Consider the following 20,795-nt stretch of genomic DNA (forward strand, 5'->3'; position numbering starts at 1 on the left):
GCTCAATAGATATAGCTATAAAAAATTATGGGGGTCAGAATATGGTGATGTAAAAAAAAAATATTTTTTAAAGTTATAATTTATTTTTACACTATTTAGACATAAAAAAAACAATACATATGGCATCGTTGTAATCGTACTGACCTCGAGAATGAAGGGCACAGGTCTGTTTTGCCGCAAACAGAATACCGTAGGAACAAAACCTGTAAAACAGTGAAGGAATTGCATCTTTTTTTTCCAATTCCACCCCATTTGGAATTTTTTTACCTCTTCCCACTACATTGTATGCCATATTAAATGGAGGTATTGAATGGAAAAATAAAAAGTTATGGCTCAAGGAAGATAAAGAAGAATGAAAACGCAAAAATGAAAAAACCTAAGGTTTCCTAAGGGCTCTTTCACACGAGCGGATGCCGTGCGGGTAATCTGCGTGAAAGAGTGCCAAGCCCTGTTGCGGACAGCAGGGATGCGGAGCATTAGCATGATTAATAATGCTGTTTGCCTCTCTGTGACCTTTTTACTACAAAATCACATTGAGATAAAGTTGTCACTGTGATTTTGTAGTAAAAAGGTCACAGAGAGGCAAAGAGCATTATCAATCATGTTAATGCTCCGTGTCTCTGCTGTCTGGGACGGGGCTTGGCTCTCTTTCATGCAGTGGATTCCACGCACGGGATCCGCTTCTGTGAAAGAGCCCTAAGGGTTAAAGAAGTTGGCCACTTTATAGCTAATCTTAATAAAGTATGTAGTTTAGAAAAAAATGGGCATGGCTTAGTAGGAAAGAAGGCCTCGCCTAAGATGCAATGATGTGGACCAAATTATACCAGAATTTTAGTGCAACTTGTAGGTGCACCAAATTTATCATCCAGCATCAGCCACTGTGGTAAATTTGGTGCATTTTAGTACATCTAGTCCAAGGGGGTGATATATCAGATGCATACAAAATGGAGTCATTTTGCCTGTTTTGTCCGTGGAGTAAGTTTATTCGCCAAATTTATGATGTATATGTGGTTTGCTTCATGCCTGGCAGTTTACATTTACTTAGGGACGGACACGGGGCTACATTTTTAGCCAGATTATAATCAGAATAAAAAAAACTATGCACAAAATCTATGCACGTGAAGTAAAACAAGGCTGGTAAACACTCTTTTAAGCAAATGAATTGTGGCAAACTAGAGAACCAAAAACACATTGGGCTTCTCATTGTGGTTGTCATAGACAAGACTTGCTATTTCTTTTGGATCAGACCCTCACTACAGGATAAATTAGGGTATGGCCACATGGTCAGATTTTTGCATGCAGTTTAGGAAGCCAAAATCAGGAGTGAATTCAGAAAAGAGGAGAAGTCATATCTGCCCTTTAAAATTTCTCTCCCTTTATGATCCAATCCTCATTTTGGCTTCCATGCAGAAACCTGACCGTGTGGCCAAACCCTTAGAGTCATAGTGATATCTCTTTCAGTTAAGGAAGGTAGCTTCCTAGTATATATTACAGCAAGGTGATGATGCTGATAACTTATCAGGATGCTCTAAAATTCTCTGAAATTTGCATTTTACATAGAAAATATCTATCTGCTTTACAATAAAGTATTTTATATTTGATCTTAGAAATTCTAAGTTAATCAGTTTGCCCTTTATAAGGTAACATTTAGTGTGTCTGTAATCCCACAGACTGAGAGGCTGTAATTCACATGTGATGTCACTTTGTCACTGTCTCTCTGTCCAGCTGACGTTTGAGGCTTAAATAGAGTATGCCTTCATCCCTTTTTGTTATAAGGGAACACCCATTGAGCTTTTCTTAAAAGGCTGGCTCATCTCATCTGACTTGTCAGTTGGTGCTCACAAAGAACAGAGCAGACAGCTCAGTTGATTTGACTTCCGATCTTGATACTTTGTAGTTGTCTAGATTGACTGGTTATAGACATATATTTTTGTACCGCCCAAGGGGACCATGTCTGCCTTTGGATACAGGAGAGAGATCAGCAAGTATGAAGATATTGATGAAGATGAGCTACTTGCTTCACTGTCACCAGAGGAGCTCCAAGAGCTAGAAAGAGAATTGGAGGACATTGAACCAGATCACAATCTTCCAGTTGGAATGAGGCAAAAAAGTTTAACAGAGAAATCTCCAACTGCTAACTTCAGCAGAGAAGCACTAATGGCATATTGGGAGAAAGAAACCCAAAAGTTGATGGAGAGAGAAACTGGCGCAAGTTCTGAGGTGGGTTAATGTTACTTACATCTGAGTATAAGGGTATTCACGTAATGCTAAATTATACAAATGGCAAATATACTGTCGTTTGTTACACAATATCTGTAGAAAGCAAATATCAAATATATGTATTTAAATGAATATTAGGCTACTTTCACATCTGCGGTTATGTTTTATCACTGGCAGTTCTGGTAGAGAATTCCGGAAATCGTCCGGAGAAAAAAAACACTGCGTGTAGCAGTTTTTGCCCACCTGATTCTTGGCATATTTGCTGGGTAGTGGCTGGATCTCGGTTGAATCCCATTACAGTCAGTGGGGTCCAGTGGGTGGGCAGCAGTATCCGGCAATGCTGGATTCAGAGAACAGACTCCGCTGCAGATGTGAAACTAGTCTATCAGTCTCCCACAATAACTAATGTAAATGCACCTAGATTTTGGCATAAATGCCGCCAAAATGTGACGCAGTTTGGCGCATCTTGGTTTAGATAAGTTTTCTGTTGAGCCAGAAATGCTGGTGTCACTTAATATCAACAGGCCACATTTTGAGCACAATTCTGGCATAAAAATCTGTCTCAAACTAAGCCAGCCAAGAGCTGATACAGAGATAGAGAAAAGTGTCTCCGGCTGCACCACATTTATCATCCAGCCTGAGTCACCGTGATAAATCTGGTGCAGATCTATGCCATCTATAGGATTAGTAATTATGCCCGATTGTATTTTTGCTTATTGAAGTATAAGAAAAATAACATAATTGGTAAAATCAGTTTTGCTTTTTATGTGCAGACCTAAAATAGAAAGAATATGCATTAGAGATAAATATGAAACATAATAATAATTGTTAGGAATAAACATTACTACTTAAATTCTTTCACGTAAAGTAGCATTGTGTAATATAGTTGTAGTTATAAAAATAAATGACCATAGCAGATGCAAATGATTGCTAATACTATGTGAACCATAATGTAAAACAAACGACAGAACGTTATCCTAGGAACACATATACAATTACTCCATTTAGATTGTGGGAAGGAACAAGGCTCTACCAAAGCGCTTCCAGTTGCCACTTCACTGGATTCCCCACTGCTTAGTCAAAGTCCCCACTTGTCTCTGGTATTTGATTGTATTCCTAACATGGTAGTTATCAGGGTTATTATATTGCTTCTATATATAACCAGCAGGCAATCGTGCTGCTCCTTCTACCTCAGGAGAATGACAATGTGTTAGATGACAGCCTCATTACTCATTAGGTAGCGGCTGTCCTTCCAAACTGTTTTCTTTTAAAATTTTCAATAATTTACAATGGACAACAACAATGAATGCACTGTGTACCAATTATGAAAAAGCCGTTAGGAAAAAAAATATCAATAATACCAAAACCCAATCTGAAAAATCACTTCAGGAAAAAATTTTTTTTTTTTATATATAACTTAGGGTGCATTCACATGACCGTTTAGCTTTCCGCTCTTCTGATCCGTCAGAAGAAGAGAGAGAGAAAAAAAAACTGGATCCTGTTGCATCAGTTGTCATCCATTTGAGCCATTTCCATCTGAGATCCGTTTTTTTTAGGCTACTTTCACACTAACGTTTTTGCTGGATCCGGCAAGATTCAGCAAAAACGCTTCCGTTACTGATAATACAACCATCTGCATCCGTTATGAACGGATCTGGTTGTAATATCTTTAACAGACCCAAGACAGATCCGTCATAAACTCCATTGAAAGTCAATGGGGGACGGATCCGTTTTTTATTGTGTCAGATTGTGTCAGAGAAAATGGATCCGTCCTCATTGACTTGCATTGTGGGATCCGTTTTGCTCCGCATACCAGGATGGAAATAAAACCGCAGCCACTTAGTTATCACTTTTGCCTTATGGCACGGTGCTCCATCGTGCTGGAAAATGCATTGTTCTTCACCAAGCTGTTGTTGGATTGTTGGAAGAAGTTGCTGTTGGAGGGTGTTTTGGTACCATTCTTTATTCATGGCTGTGTTTTTGGGCAAAATTGTGAGTGAGCCCACTCCCTTGGATTAGACGCAACCCCACACATGAATGGTCTCACGATGCTTTACTGTTGGCATGACACAAGACTGGTGGTAGCGCTCACCTTTTCTTCTCTGGACAAGCCAAACAATCGGAAGGAGGCTTCATTGGAGAATATGACTTTGCCCCAGTCCTCAGCAGTCCATTCACCAAACTTTCTGCAGAAGATCAATCTGTCCCTGATGTATTTTTTGGAGAGAAGTGGCTTCTTTGCTGCCCTTCTTGACACCAGGCCATCTTTCAAAAGTCTTTGCCTCACTGTGCGTCCAGATGCGCTCACACCTGCCTGCTGCCATTCCTGAGCAAGCTCTACACTGGTGGCACTCCGATCCCGCAGCTGAATCCTCTTTAGGAGACGATCCTGGCGCTTGCTGGACTTTCTTGGACACCCTGAAGCCTTCTTAACAAGAATTGAACCTCTTTCCTTGAAGTTCTTGATGATCCTATACATTGTTGATTGAGGTGCAATCTTAGTAGCCACAATATCCTTGCCTGTGAAGCCATTTTTATGCAACGCAATGATGGCTGCACGCGTTTCTTTGCAGGTCACCATGGTTAACAATGGAAGAACAATGATTTCAAGCATCACCCTCCTTTTAACATGTCAAGTCTGCCATTTTAACCCAATCAGCCTGACATAATGATCTCCAGCCTTGTGCTCGTCAACATTCTCACCTGAGTTAACAAGACGATTACTGAAATGATCTCAGCACTAGCAGGTCCTTTAATGACAGCAATGAAATGCAGTGGAAAGTTTTTTTGGGGATTAAGGTAATTTTCCTGGCAAAGAAGGACTATGCAATTCATCTAATCACTCTTCATAACATTCTGGAGTATATGCAAATTGCTATTATAAAAACTTAAGCAGCAACTTTTCCAATTTCCAATATTTATTTATGTAATTCTCAAAACTTTTGGCCACGACTGTAGAAACCTCATATTCTAGTTGACCGGCAACCTCCACTGGCTGCGGAGATTTCTGCGCAGGAGACACGGGCGACACATATTTTTTGAGTAGAGCTTTGTGAAAAAAATTATAAATGCGAAAGGCGTCAGATAACAGCAACTTAAAACACACAGGGTTAATGATGTCAATAATCTCATAAGGGCCAATAAATCGAGATGCAAATTTACCCGAAGGTATCTTAAGACGTAAATTCTTGGTGGATAACCATACCTTGTCTCCCAACCCAAAATCCACCCCTCTAGAGCGCCTTTTTAGAGCATTAATCTTTTGAACCTCCTGGGCTTTTTTCAGGTTCGTCTGAACCTGGGCCCAGACTGTGCACAGTTCTTTAACTACCAAATCAGCTTCATGAATCTGAGAGGAAGACGGTGAGAATGAGCTAAATTGCGGATGAAATCCAAGATTACTAAAGAAGGGAGACATACCAGTAGACGAGTTCACTTGATTATTAATGGCGAATTCAGCCAAGGACAAATGTTTCACCCAAAGATGTCTGTTGTCGGAGACGTAACACCTCAAATACTGTTCCAGTTTGACCGTTGGTTTCAGGATGAAAGGCCGAAGAAAAAGACAGAGAAATATAAAATTTATGACAAAAGGCCCCAAAACTTTGAGACGAATTGAACACCTCTATCAGAAACCACATTCTCCGGAATTCCGTGTAGACGTATTACCTGGTCCACGAAAAGGGAAGCTAAAGTTTAAGCATTGGGCAATTTTGACAGAGAAATGAAATGAACCATTTTGCTAAACCTGTCAATAACTACCCACACAACCGACTTACCCTCTGAAACCGGTAGGTCAGTAATAAAATCCATGAAATATGGGACCAAGGTCTAATAGTGATAGGCAGCGGTCGCAACTCACCGACCGGACGGAACCTAGGAGTCTTGGACCTGGCGCAAACCTCACAAGAGGACACATATGACTGGCTATCTCTAGACAAGGTGGGCCACCAGTAAAACCTGGAAACTAGTTCCTTGGTGGCATTAATGCCAGGATGCCCACTAAAAACAGAATTGTGGCACTCACCAAACAGTCGGAGATGCAAATGACCAGGGACAAACAACTTATCTTTAGGGGATTGTACCGAAGGCAAGTGTTGTCCCGCAGGAATCTCTGTCGTCAAAGAAGAGACCGCAGCCACAATGATACCTGCCGGCAAAATAGGTTCTGGTGGAATATTAGGAGACTGAAAGGCACAAAAACTCAGAGATAGGGCATCAGCTTTGACATTTTTACTTCCTGGCCTCAAAGTAATGCAAAAGTTAAAGCGTGTAAAGAACAATGCACACATAGCCTGTCTGGATTCAAATGTTTAGCAGATTCCAAAAACATTAAATTCTTATGATCAGTAAGCACCGTCACACATGTTGAGCCCCCTCCAAAAAATGACGCCATTCCTCAAAGGCCCATTTAATAGCAAGTAGCTCTCGATGACCAATATCATAATTTCTCTCAGTAGAAGAGAACTTACGAGAAAATAAAGCACAAGGCCTCAGGTTCATGAGAGTTGATGACCCTTGGGATAGTACTGTCCCTACCCCATCCTCAGAGGCATCAAGCTCAACCACAAAAGGCCTCTCTTGATCTGGTTGAACCAACACTGCAGCACTAATGAAACACCTCTTGAATGTTTCAAATGCTTCTATGGCCTCAGGTAACCAATTGACTAGATCTGCCCCCTTCTTGGTTAGGTCAGTGAGAGCCTTTGCAATAATAGAAACATTTTTAATAAACTTCCGGTAATAAGTAGAAAAACCCAGAAAGCATTGTAACGCCTTAAGAGAGGAGGGTTTCACCCATTCTAAGATAGTCTGCACCTTCCCCGGATCCATCTTAAAGGATTGGGGTGTAAGAATATATCCAAAAATGAAATTTCCTGCGCTCCAAATATACACATCTCACCTTTCACGAATAATCAGTTCTCTAGGAGAACCTCCAGTACCTGTCTAGTGTGAATAACGTGAGAATCCCAGTCAGATGAATAAATCAGAATATCATCTAAATAAACAATCACAAATTTTCCAATAAATTGCCTAAAAATGTCATTGACTAAATTTTGGAAAACCGCCGGAGCATTACTTAAACAAACAGCATCACCAAATATTCATAATGACCCTCAGGGGTATTAAAGGCCGTTTTCAACTCATCCCCCTCCTTAATTCGAATAAGATTATAGGCCCCCATGATATCCAGTTTAGTGAACCAGTGAGCTCCAAGAACTTGATTTAAACAGGTCTGGGATTAGAGGTAAAGGGTACTGGTTCTTAACAGTAATCTTATTTAACTCTCTATAATCAATACATGATCTCAGTCCACCATCCTTTTTTCCAACGAAGAAAAACCCTGTCCCCATAGGAGACACCGAGGGTCTAATATATCCTTTTTGTAAGCTCTCCTTCAAGTAATCCCTCACAGACTTCCGTTCCGGACAAATTATAAATACGATGCCTAGGGTACTTAGACCCCGGAACAAGATTGATAGCACAATCATATGGTCTATGAGAGGGAAGGAAATCAGCATCGGACATGGAAAAAACATCAGCAAAGTCATTGATATACGTGGGAAGAGTTTTCCACTCCGTAGTGACTCCAGCCTGAATAATAGGTAGACAGCAGGAATCACATTTTAACCCCCATTTCTCTAATTCACCCGTGGACCAGTTGATGACTGGGTTATGAACCTGGAGCCAAGGAATGCCAAGAACTATCTCCACGGGTAAATTCTTTAAAATCAAAAAAGAACAACACTCTGTATTAAAGGCCCCCACAGTCAAGGTCACCTCAGGGGTACAATACTCTAGTGTTCCGCCCACCAACGGAGTGGAGTCAATAGCAATAATATGAATGGGGTTACCCATATGGAAGAGAAATATATTTCAAATATATTTAGCAACATAATTTATATATATGACATATATTTAAAATATATTTTTCTTCCATGTGGGTAGCAAGAGACAAAATGGGCACACCAAGGGACAGAGCAAAATTGTGGTCAATAAAATTAGAGGCGGAACCAGAATTAATAAATGCCTTTCCAAAACCCTTACAAGTGCCAAAAGAAATAACCACAGGTAACAATACTTTCTCTTTAACCACCTTGGGGAGTACCTTATCCTTCTAGGTGTCAGGACGCAGAGAGAGGGAGGGAGGGATTTTAGGACATTGACGTAACCAGTGATCCGATTCTCCGCAATAAAAGCAGGCACCCCTCTGACATCTTTGATCCCTCATGGTCATTCCGAGCTGCATGGGCTCTTCTAGACAATCCTCCAATTTGACTTTTAAGGGTAAGGAGTCAGGTTTAGCTACCACCTGTGGAAACGTCAGTTGTTCTCTTAGCCTTGACCAACGAATAAGGGAAAGACAAACAGCTAAAGTCATAGTCTGTTCTAAGGTGTCGGGGATGGGATAACTGACCAACATATCCTTCAAGTCTCCAGAGAGCCCTACCCTGAACTGACATTTAAGCACTGGATCGTTCCAGCCAGAGGAAATGCACCATTGCCGGAATTTGGTGCAGTATTCCTCCACAGGTCTATCTCCCTGGCTAAGAGACTTTAATTGAGACTTGCCACAGCCAACCTATCGGGTTCAGCATAGAATATACTTAAGGCCTGAAAAAATGCTTCGACAGTAGCTAGGCAAGGGAAATCCATGGGAAGTGAGTAACCCTGTTCCTTGCAACAAAGAGATAATAATGCCTACTATTTGTTGTTCGGAACCCGATGCGTGTGGGCACGGAAGACGAAAATAAAGCTTACAGCTCTCCTTAAGTGTCAGAAACGGCTTACGATCCCCAGAAAAACGATCCGGCAACTTAACCTGAGGTTCAAGATTCTGAAAGGAGAAGTCCGCTATAGGTGGGGTCTGAAGCAACTCATGCTGCTGTAGCCTCTCTGCCATTTATTGCACCATTTGGGCGAGATAATGTACCTGATCCGTAAGGACTCGCATAGGATCCATGGTTTAGGTAAGGCCTGTGATTCTGTCACAAAAAGGTAGGGATAAGCGCAGCTAAACTTCACCCACTCCTCTATCCCTACCTACTTGCATGGTCCGTCCTATCCGACGGGGTACAACTGTGCGACAGTCCCTAGCTTACATACGTGCAGGGGCTTAAAGGAAGGAAATAGCGAGTGAAGAAAACAAAAGACAAAGACAGAACAAACAGAAGCGCAAAGTTTCCCAGGCTGGGAAAGTACCACAACAGGAACAACTGGAAGCCGAGGTCAAGAGCCAGGAGGTAACACAGGCACAAAGGGTTAATACAAAATCGAAGTCAATACAAGCCGAGGTCAGGAGCCAAGAGATTCCGTCAGTACAAGGGGAAACACCAGCTCAAGGTCAAATACAACCCGAAGTCAAACAAACAGTCACACATGCAGAGAACGCTAGTGAGGTAATAAGACCAATCACAGGCAACCTGTGGCCAACAGGATACCTGTATAAATAGGTCTAATTTATGGGTCACGTGACGTGGCCAGCGTCACATGATCCATGTCCATCAGATCTAAACACCTGAGCGCCGACTCATTGCCACTGGCGCTCAGTTCCCCCCCTGCTCATTGTCTAGGGGATGAAGGATGCCGGCCACGCTGAGGAGGTGTGCGCGGCCGGGTCCTCCCTGCCCCCTTGTTACTATGGAGACGAGGAAGACGGCCGCGTATTTGCTGCTCCTCAGGGATAGGATGCTGGCGGCGCTGCAGGGAGTGAGCACGTCACCGGCTCCCCGTTACAATATGGCTCCCAATTCTTAACAAAGAGATGGGGATTTGATGAACCCATGGAAATTCATACACAATTTGCTTACTCTTAGAAGCGTCTGTTGCTAAGAAAAGAAAGCAAGAGATTCAGATTTCGACAGGAGTGAAATAAGTTTTTAATTGAGTTTGATGCTTTGAGATGTAAAAATCCTTAGAAATTGGCATCCTGCATTGGTGAAACAAAATCTAAAAAAACAAAAACTAAAACATATTAGGAGTCTAATAATAGTTATTTTGGCAGATAATTATTTGGGTATTCTTGCATTAAAAATCTATTACTACACAATGAGGCAAGGTTTGTAGTGTACATGTAAACTGATTAATATGTATTAAGAAGTTGGTTGTGTTAGGCTACTTTCACATCTGCATTTTTGCTGGATCCGTCATGGATCAGCAAAAACGCTTCCATTAGGACAATACAACCGTCTGTATCTGTTATGAACAGATCCGGTTGTATTATCTCTAAAATGACCAAGACGGATCTGGCACTAAAACCATTGTAAGTTTTCTTTTGTGTCCGAGAAAACAGATCCGGCACCATTGCCTTACATTATGTTTCATGCCGTATCCGTCTTGCTCAGTATCCCATGACGCACTCAAAAACGCTGCTTGCAGTACTTTTGTGTGCATCATGGGAATGCAACGAAATGGAATGGAATGCATTCTGGTGCACTCCGTTCCGTTCAGTATAGTTTTGTCCCCATTGACACTGAATGGGGACAAAACTGAAGAGTTTTCCTCAGGTTTTGACATCCTATAACGGATCTAAATACCGGAAAGGAAAACGCAGATGTGAAAGTAGCCTTATAAAACAAAAACAACTATTGCTTAGCATTTACTCTTTTAATGTTACCTTTGTTCTTCAGAATTACAAGGAGGAGGAAGATGAGGGAAGTGAAGAAGATGACTTTACAGGAAGCTACAGTGAGGTTTCTGAGGAGGTGTATACAGAAGAAGATGAAGAAGAAGTAGAGGAGGAAGAGAAAGAAGAAGAAGAAGAAGCAACTGAAGAAGAGGAGCAAGAAGTAGAAGAAAGTGAAAAGGAGGATAGTGATAAGGAAGACACCAAAGAAGAGGTTGAGCATATAGAAAAAGATCGCCAAGCTATAAAAATTCCTATTCAGGTGCCAGAAATAAAGTGCAATGGAGTTGCTGTTGAGAAATCCACCTGCAATGGCTTTGGTGCAAATCATGGCAAATATAACAGACAAGCTGATGAAACAATGAACAAGACCTCTACAAGTCTTGTGCTTTCAAACCCAACTGTTATTGAGGAGGTCCTAGAAAGCATTAGAAGCAACGATCCTGAGACATTCGAAATCAACCTAAATAACATGGAGAATGCAAAGGCTGACACATTGGTGGCATTTGCAGAAGCTCTGAAAAACAACACTAATGTTAAAATATTCAGTTTAGCAAACACTCATGCTGATGACAATGTTGCAATAGCTATAGCTAATATGCTGAGGGTTAATAGAAGTATTACATGCCTAAACATTGAATCAAATTTTATAACAGGGAAGGGTGTTATAGCCATCATGAGAGCTCTTCAGTATGCAAACAATGTGCTGACAGAACTGCGGTTTCACAATCAGAGACACATCATGGGAAGTCAAGTGGAAATGGAAATAGTAAAATTGCTAAGAGACAATACAAGTATTGTCAAGTTGGGTTATCATTTTGAGCTCCCAGGGCCTCGCATGTCTATGACAGGCATCCTTACTCGAAATATGGACAAACAGAGACAGAAAAGAATGCAAGAACAAAAGGAATCCGGTTATGATCCTGCTTCTAACCTAAGGACCAAGACTTTGCAGAAAGGAACTCCAGGGTCTTCTCCATACCCTTCACCTAAAAGCTCACCATGGTCATCACCAAAAGTCACTAGAAAAGTTCAGTCTACTGTCACTATACCTCCACCACCACCTCCACCACCTCCTCCACCACCCCCCCCTGCTCCTCCACTACTTCCAATGGTTCAAGAAAAAAAGATCCCAACTAGAAATATAGCTGAAGTTATAAAGCAACATGAAAGATCAGCCAAGAAAAATGGACAGAGTAAAACAAAGGGGAAAAAAAGCAGAAAAGAACAAAATAATATTTTTAAAGAAATAAAAAATTCATTAAGATCAATTTCAGAGAAGAAAACTGAAGAAAGTTCAAGACCATCAACACCACAAAGATCTGCACATGACGATCTTATGGAAGCTATAAGAGGCAGCAGTTTAAAACAGCTTAGAAAGGTAGGTATAATTATGTCTCCATAAACATGTCTGCAAATTTTAGAAGGTAAAGTGTTCCCCTAGAAACCTGTGATCCAAATCTGCTGAAAGCTGTGGTTATATATGTCCCAGTAAAAACAATCATGCAAATCCCGTCACTTCACTTCTATTATTACAGAAGCATTTTACAGATTGTCATTACTCAGATTGGTCTCTGTCCCCACTGGGGCTAACAATCTACATTCCAAACAATCAGTATGCTTTTGTGGGAGTAAATCCATGCAAATACAGAGATATCATAAAATCTCAATGCCAATGTTGCCCTTCATCGAATTCGAACTTTGGACCAATCACCAAAGCACTGCAAGGCAACTGAGCCACCATGTTGCCCTAAAATGAATGGCAGCTACTAGTAGGTTTTTTTTAACGATTTTTTAACCTCTCTATAAATAAGGGGAAGTTCACATCACGTTATTTTTCTGTTCTTCTGATCCATCAGAAGAACAGAAAAAAACCACACAAAAAAAACAGGATCCTGTAAAGAAACAGATCCTGTGCATCAGTTTGGCATCTGTTTGAACCATTTCTCCTGTCAAAAATAACCGCTCTCTGACGGTAGTGACACAACCTGATGCATGACTGATGCTCAAAATAACAGATCAGTTATTTTTCCTGTTTTTCTGACGGATCAGAAGAATGGTAAGCTAAAAAGTGATGTGAACTCAGCCTTATGTATGCCTTCCTTGCACACAGGTTACAGAGCATGACTAGAAAACTCACCCATAGAAGTCATTGAGGTTCCCTTCTGTCTATTGTGTCTATGGCTAATGTGGCCACTCTAAAGCATATCTCTAAATGCTGTTAACAGCAGCTCAGGAAATATGGCTGCCTTCATAATCATGTTTAAAAAATAGAATAGGGTAAAATAGAATACAAATACATTAGAAAAAAGCAATACAGAAATAGAAAAAAGCAATATGTTTTACTATTTTGTCTTAATTTAAAAAAAAATTTAGGTGACACATACCCTATAATGAGTACCGTAATTTTTTTTCTAAAAGCAGAAGGTATTGAAAAGATATGACAAATGGCTATAGCTGATGTTTTACAATACTAATAATATTGTGGCCAACATGTAGCCATGCTGCTTTTTCCTGAATATATTTGAAGGTACTGTAACTATATCTATCTTATCTGAAATTAGAGTGTGTATGTAAAAAAGTTATCACATGTTTACTGGTTCGTTTGAATATTAATAATGAGTTAGTTATAGATTAGTATTCATGTGTTTCCATTGACAGGTAAGGCTACTTTTACACCTGCGTTAGGTGCGGATCCGTCTGGTATCTGCACAGACGGATCCGCACCTATAAATGCAAACGATGGTATCCGTTCAGAACGGATCCGTCTGCATTCTATGTAAAAAAAAGTCTAATTGTTAGTCAGACGGATCCGTCCTGACTTTACATTGAAATTGCACCATATTGTGTCAACGTCAAACGGATCCGTCCCCATTGACTTACATTGTAAGTCAGGACGGATCCGTTTGGCTCCGCACGGCCAGGCGGACACCAAAGCGCTGCAAGCAGCGTTTTGGTGTCCGCCTCCGGAGCAGAATGGAGGCGGAACGGAGCCAAACTGATGCATTCTGAACAGATCCGCATCCATTCAGAATGCATTGGGGCTAAACTGATCCGTTTGGGGCTGCTTGTGAGAGCCTTGAAACAGATCTCACAGGCGGACACCGAAACGCTGGTGTGAAAGTAGCCTAATTTATGTGAAATCAACCGTAAAAAAGAGAAATTCCTAACATGTCAACTATAAAAATTTTCAAGTGTGATCACGGCATCTAAAAGCTAAAAAACCTAAAGCGAGCGTTTCTTACCGGCATCCTCATTGGCCTCATTGGTTTCAATACTCTGGGTCTCTCTGAAACGACCCAGGGTATTGGAGCTGAAATTCCTATTTTGGCCAGCAGGTCAACATAAGAAATGAGCAGTTCTAATATCATGATGAATATTTATGAAACATGATGGTACAGAATAAAAAAAAAGAAAATAGTGATTCGTGTAGCCTCAAACATGAGCTACAAAACCATAAAAAATTTAAAAAAATATAAAAAATTAAAAAATATAAAAATTTAAATCACCCCCCCTTTCCGTAGAATAAAAAAATAAATACAGAAAAAAATAACCAAAAATATAAACTTCATGGGCATCACCATGTCCGAAAACGACCGTACTATTAAAATATAAAAATATTTTTCCAATACGGCGAATGGTGTAAGGGAAAAAAGGGTCGAAATGTCAGATTTGCCATTTTCTCATCGCATCTCTTAACCAAAAAAATTTAATAAAATGTGATCAAAAAGTCACATACGGTACTCCAAAATGGTATCAATAAAACTACAGATCGTCCTGCAAAAAATGAGCCCCCACACAGCTCAATAGATATAATTATAAAAAAGTTATGGGGGTCAGAATATGGTGATGCAAAAAAAAAATTTTTTCAAAGTTTTCATTTATTTTTACACAAACCTATACTTATGTGGTATTGTTGTAATCATACTATCCCAGAGAATGAAGGGCACAGGTCAGTTTTGCCACAAAGAAAACGCTGTAGGGACAAAACCCGTAGAAGAGTGGAGGAATTGCAAATTACGTGAATGGAAAAATAAAAAGTTATGGCTCAAGGAAGGTTAGGGAAGAAAAATGAAAACGAAAAAACCTCCAGTATTTAAGGGGTTAAAATGAATCCTATGCTGTTTTCTGTGTAATATTCTTGCTGATAATGCAGAAAGCAGTATTGTTGCTTTGCTTCACAGTCCATGCATTTAGCAATAAAACTGCAAAGGCTGCTGATGTCTAGAGGGCGAGGGTAGAGCAACATAACTGCCCTAAAATAGACTGTCTGCAGTTGGGCTGGCATGGCACTCATGAGATATCATTAATCCTGTGCTGCACTGCAGTGTTCATCAGAGAGCTCATGTAGGGGCAATTACCAAAATATATTTATGACATTGACTAATATAGCACTCTGAGCGGCAATTGACTTTAAAGGGGTTGTTCGCCCCTAGGGATCTTTTCTGCAGACCCTTCAGAATGGCCAGATCTGTTTTGGGAATCATATTTACCTGGTCCATGCTGCTGGGTTCCAGCTCCACTGCTCCCCTTTAGGCACTACAGGTGTGGGTTCCTCACTGCTGCAGCAGTCTAAGTCACGAGGCACATGGGTGACTTGTCACTGCTGTGGACAGTTATACAGTTATTAGCTGCAGCGCCCACCTGACCCACATCAAATTGGATGTTGACATGGAGAGACCTGAGACTTGTGGTGCCCGAGGGGAAGTAATGGAGCCAGAAACCAGCAGCAGGGATCAGGTAAGTATGATTCCCAAAGTGGGTGTGATCACGCTAGGGGAAGCAGGGTACAGAAAAGATCTCAAGGGGTGAACAATCCCTTTGATTTTTACAAAGAATTGTTATTTATTCTGTATTCTTCATATTATAATGTGAGTTGGTTCAATTACAAGAGAAATATGCATTAAAAAAGGTGCAGACTACTAACCAGCTGCAGAAAATAGTACAAACATTGGTGACTACATGTATATGTATAATGCTTTGCCCATATACCTTACAGGGAAACTTCCGGGTGGGCCGATGCCCAGGAGGCACGGCTGGCCAGTGGAAGTTTTTGGAGATGTAGTTTGTGCTGCTGGCAGTATTTTGTGATGGACTGTGGTATTTGGCTCTGTTGGGGTGGTGTAATGTGCCACAGTATGGTATTGCTGGCCCTGTCTTTCATCAATTTGGACCGTACTACAAACCAGGGCCAATTTTAGTATTTTTTCCAGGGCCACTTTGAAGGGGTTATCCAATATCATAAACTTTCCCCCCATGTGCCGGGCCCCTCACAGGGAATATACTTACCCTGCTCCTTGTGCTGCTCCTGGTCCCCGCACCGCCGCTGCTTCTTCTCCCTGTGCACTCATGAAAACATCCGGTGTCGGGGGAGAGCAGCCAATGGCAGGCGGGGACGAGCCTCTCTATCATCACCGGTGACGCTAGGGAGGCTTGTCCCCATCCCCGCCTGCCATTGGCTGCTCGGAGCAGCCCTCGCACGGAGAGAAGCAGCAGCAGCGGTGCAGGGACCAAGAGCGGCGAGGGGAGTGGGGTAAGTATATTCCCTGTGAGGAGCCCGGCAGATGGGGGAACAGTTTATGATATTGGATAACCCCTTTAAGTTCCCAGTCCACCCCTGCTTTGCTACATTACTTCAACTAAACACTAGTGTCTATTATTAACAAGGGGAAAAAAACAAGAAATTGACGAAATTGTATTTTTTATTTAATTTAAATTATTACGACTAGAGAAGTTATTTTTCTTGCCCATGGGGTGCAGCGGTAGAAAGGTCTACAGCTAGGTTTACATGTACGGTGTGTTTTCCATGCAATTTCATTACATAGTAAGTGCAGATTTTTCTCCATGTGGACTTCAAAACCACATCAAGAAAAGACATATCCGTTATGGTGCGGTATCTGCATGAGTCAGTCAGCCTCTGATTTCTGCAATGGATTCAGTGGGAAATACAAGTTACATTTTTCCAATGTGCATTGTCTGCCATGTGAACATACACTAAAGTTAATACACTTTGTTCGCCTGAAAGTTTCCCTTAAAATAAATTTCCCTTTTTTTTTTTTTTACAAAAAGAACACAAACATACAGTATACAGTCTCATGGGATGGACCATGGCCTCTCATGGGGTAGGCTCAAATATTGCACTTTCTCTCTTCACTGCAGGGGATGATTCCATCTCCTGCAGCAAGAAGAAATGAAGAAATAGCATGCTATGTGAGCGCTTCTCTATCTTCGTTCTAGCGATTGGTGGGAGTTTCAGCACTTAGACCCTCACTGATCCAAACTTTCAAAATGTCTCTTAGATACATCAAACGTTTTCTGAAAACTCAGTGACCCTTTAATGTGCTATGGTATGATGACTCAATCAGACTTCTGTTGGTGTATACCAAAGGGCATCCAGTATAAGCCCATAACGGGCAAAGGTTGATGTGTTTAAAGGGGTTGTCCAGGACTGACTTGTTTTTTTTTTATTACCCCCTCCCCGCTGGACATGTGAAGGGAAGTATACTTACCTGCTCTCCGTCACTCGGTTTCGGATCTGTGGGTCCCCGGCTTTCTTCACTGCACTTCTATCCCTGCATGTGAGCTTCCAGCATGAAGCCAATGACGGGACTCATTGCTGAGTCACTTGCCGAGTGGGGACAGCTGAGGCCCGTCATTGGCTGCAGTGGCACATGTGAGTTTGATCCTTGCATGTAAACCTTCGGCATGAACAAAGTGAAAACAGCCATGGAATCAGAACTGAGCATTGAAGAAAGGTAAGTATGCTACCCTTCACAGATCTGCTATGGGGCCGGGGGAATAAAAAAATATATATATAGTTATTAGTATGAGCCCTAAGGTGGAGGTGCCTTCAAGATTTATAATATTTTATTGTCCAAATCCAAAGTATACAATTTGTAAAGGAAAGCAAAGAGCTATTTGTATTTTAACTGACATTTCATTTGTATGTTTGAATTAAACGTCCACACTATGATAACCATTCTGTGGTTTTGGAAAGAATGTTAAGCATTGAAATATTTGATTTCACTTAAGCCTTCAACTACTTAAACAAGGTACTGTACAGCATGAGAACTCCAGCTGTCATCAGACTTCTCCGATTTACATGCAGATAATTTGACCTCGTATTTTTTAGCTTATATCATACACATTAAATAGGTTTAGATAATTCTTTGATCATCACATGGGAATGTTGTCCATTCATAAAAGGGTCTGACCCTAACAAAGCCTATAGCTGGCACACTAATGTACATGGGGAGCTCTCAACACTATATTTTTGCCTGATCTTTTTGTTCTCCCAGGAGATAAGCGACCACCAAAAGTGTCTGGCAGTGGCTTTCTCCGCTCTCTTCATGTTTATGGGGGACTTGGGAGAGATAGCTGTCTGCCAAACTATTATTCCGCAAACAGCTACTGAATATGTATGGGAAGTTTAAAGTCTTTTTATGCACCAGCTGATAAGCATGGGGCCCAGCAAGCACATACAGCCCTTGCTTCAATAAGCTTGATTTATTAAGAAAATAACATTTTGCTGAACATAATAACATTGCCAGAGAAAATAGTAACAAAATCTTTGTTTTGCAGGTGGAAGTCCTGAATTCAATCCGATAACATCGACTATAGAAAAGTTGAAAAAGAAGACAAAAATGCTGTGCTAAGTTATCTGCAGATTATGAAATATATCCCTGAGCTAGCAAAGTGCACTCTTACAGCTGAAACATACTGTACATCTCTAGCATTTTAACCGGCTGAAATTTTATGTAAATAACTATTTTTTTTTATATATTTCCTTTTTGTTTCATGTAGAATACTCTATTCATGTTGGAAATGGTCACAAGCCTTGTGTTTTGCACTAAAATGGTTTCTTTCTTTGGCTTGTCTTTTTTTATGACTATACAATAAAAATTATAATGTTTGTTCTTGAATGTTATTTTTCTGAACAATAAGAGTTAGGGTGTTGTCACGTACGGCACTCACTGCAACTGTCACTTGAATGCAACTGGAATTGGTTAATCAGTTTTTCACACTCACTTCTCACATAAATATCTCAAATAAGGCTAAAAAGGATATAGGCCTCTTTCATACAAGCAAGTTTTCTGTCTGAACTGTTTCTATTCACTAAATAATAAATTTTCAATTCTGAGAATTCCTAAGCCCAAAGATCTCATAGAAGTAGCTGAGTTCCCTGATCATACATACATAGTGGGTTTATTGAGGACAGGGATTATGGCTTTGAAATAATAAATATTGCCCGGTTTAGACAAATGTAACAGTCAGAATGGACTAATGTGCATGACCCTGTCTTTTAACTTTTGTGAAGATTTATCATTTTAATCCATTTCTTCCTGTAAGGGCTCTTTCACACTTGCGTTCTTGTCTTCCGGCATAGAGTTCCGTCGTCGGGGCTCTATGCCGGAAGAATCCTGATCAGGATTATCCTAATGCATTCTGAATGGAGAGAAATCCGTTCAGGATGCATCAGGATGTCTTCAGTTCCGGAACGGAACGTTTTTTGGCCGGAGAAAATACCGCAGCATGCTGCGCTTTTTGCTCCGGCCAAAAATCCGGAACACTTGCCGCAAGGCCGGATCTGGAATTAATGCCCATTGAAAGGCATTGATCCGGATCCGGCCTTAAGCTAAACGTCGTTTCGGCGCATTGCCGGAGCCGACATTTAGCTTTTTCAGAGTGGTTACCATGGCTGCCGGGACGCTAAAGTCCTGGCAGCCATGGTAAAGTGTAGTGGGGAGCGGGGGAGCAGTATACTTACCGTCCGTGCGGCTCCCCGGGCGCTCCAGAGTGACGTCAGGGCGCCCCAAGCGCATGGATCATGTGATCACATGGATCACGTCATCCATGCGCACGGGGCGCTCTGACGTCATTCTGGAGCGCCCCGGGAGCCGCACGGACTGTAAGTATACCGCTCCCCCGCTCCCCGCTCCTACTATGGCAACCAGGACTTTAATAGCGTCCTGGGTGCCATAGTAACACTGAACGCATTTGGAAGACGGTTCCGTCTTCAAATGCTTTCAGTACACTTGCGTTTTTCCGGATCCGGCGTGTAATTCCGGCAAGTGGAGTACACGCCGGATCCGGACAACGCAAGTGTGAAAGAGGCCTTACACAGCAAAAAAAATCTCAATATTTATTACTCTGATTCTGCAGTTTAGAGAAACACCCCACATGTTGTCGTAAACAGTTGTATGAGTACACAGTAGGGCTAAGAAAGGAATGAGCACCAATTGGCTTTTGGATAGCAGATTTTGCTGGAATGGTTTTTGGGTGCTATGTCGCATTTGAAGAGTTCCAGAAGGTATCTCTACAGTGGAAACCCCCAAAAAGTGAAACTACACCCCTCAAGGAATTTATCGAGAGGTGTAGTGAACGCTTTGATCCCACAGGAGATTTTTTTTTTTTTATAAAATGTTGCTTTAGCCCCACATTTTTCATTTTCACAAGGGATAACACGAGAAAAAGCACAGCAAAGTTGGTTACTTATTTACTCCTGAATATTGCAACACTCCATATGTGGTGGCAAAGTGCTGTATGGGCACAAGGCAGGGTCCAAAAGGGAAGGAGCATCATGTGGTTTTTGGAAGGCAGATTTCGCTGGAATGGTTCTTGTGTGCCATGTCTCATTTGCAGAGCCCATAAGGTACCAGTACAGTCTAAAACTCCAAAAACTGACCCCATTTTGGAAACTAATGTCTGCTAGGATTTCAACTAGGGGTATAATAATTGGCTTGACCCCACAGATGCTTCATAGAATGTTTAAAGATTGGAACATAAAATTGAAAATGACATTATATTTCAATTATATGTAGTTCTAGCTAGTGTTGGGTGCGAGTATTCGAATAGCGAATATTAATCGCGAATATCAGCACTTCGAGAATTCGCGAATATTTAGAATATAGTGATATATATTCGTAATTAAGAATATTCTATTTTTTTT

At 41.1% G+C, this 20,795-nt stretch overlaps 1 protein-coding gene across 1 annotated transcript; it reads left to right on the top strand.

Annotated features, from left to right (window-relative positions):
- The first annotated feature begins 1,799 nt into the window (after positions 1 to 1,799).
- LMOD2 (leiomodin 2) lies at positions 1,800 to 18,768 on the top strand. Its single transcript, XM_040411813.1, has 3 exons — positions 1,800 to 2,220; positions 10,851 to 12,227; positions 18,428 to 18,768. Exons 1-3 carry the CDS (start codon positions 1,951 to 1,953, stop codon positions 18,452 to 18,454), a joined length of 1,674 nt encoding a protein of 557 aa, XP_040267747.1. The 5' UTR covers positions 1,800 to 1,950; the 3' UTR covers positions 18,455 to 18,768.
- Positions 18,769 to 20,795: the final 2,027 nt, after the last annotated feature.

The sequence above is a fragment of the Bufo bufo genome, chromosome 1 (assembly GCF_905171765.1).
Source record: "Bufo bufo chromosome 1, aBufBuf1.1, whole genome shotgun sequence".
Lineage (NCBI taxonomy): Eukaryota > Metazoa > Chordata > Amphibia > Anura > Bufonidae > Bufo > Bufo bufo.

Excerpts from the sequence above, each read along its gene's own strand:
- LMOD2 (XM_040411813.1), top strand. The coding sequence starts at position 1,951 with ATGTCTGCCTTTGGATACAGGAGAGAGATCAGCAAGTATGAAGATATT. Across the intron at positions 2,221-10,850 it reads AAACTGGCGCAAGTTCTGAG|AATTACAAGGAGGAGGAAGA; the intron begins GTGGGTTAATGT and ends TTTGTTCTTCAG. Across the intron at positions 12,228-18,427 it reads GTTTAAAACAGCTTAGAAAG|GTGGAAGTCCTGAATTCAAT; the intron begins GTAGGTATAATT and ends TTTGTTTTGCAG.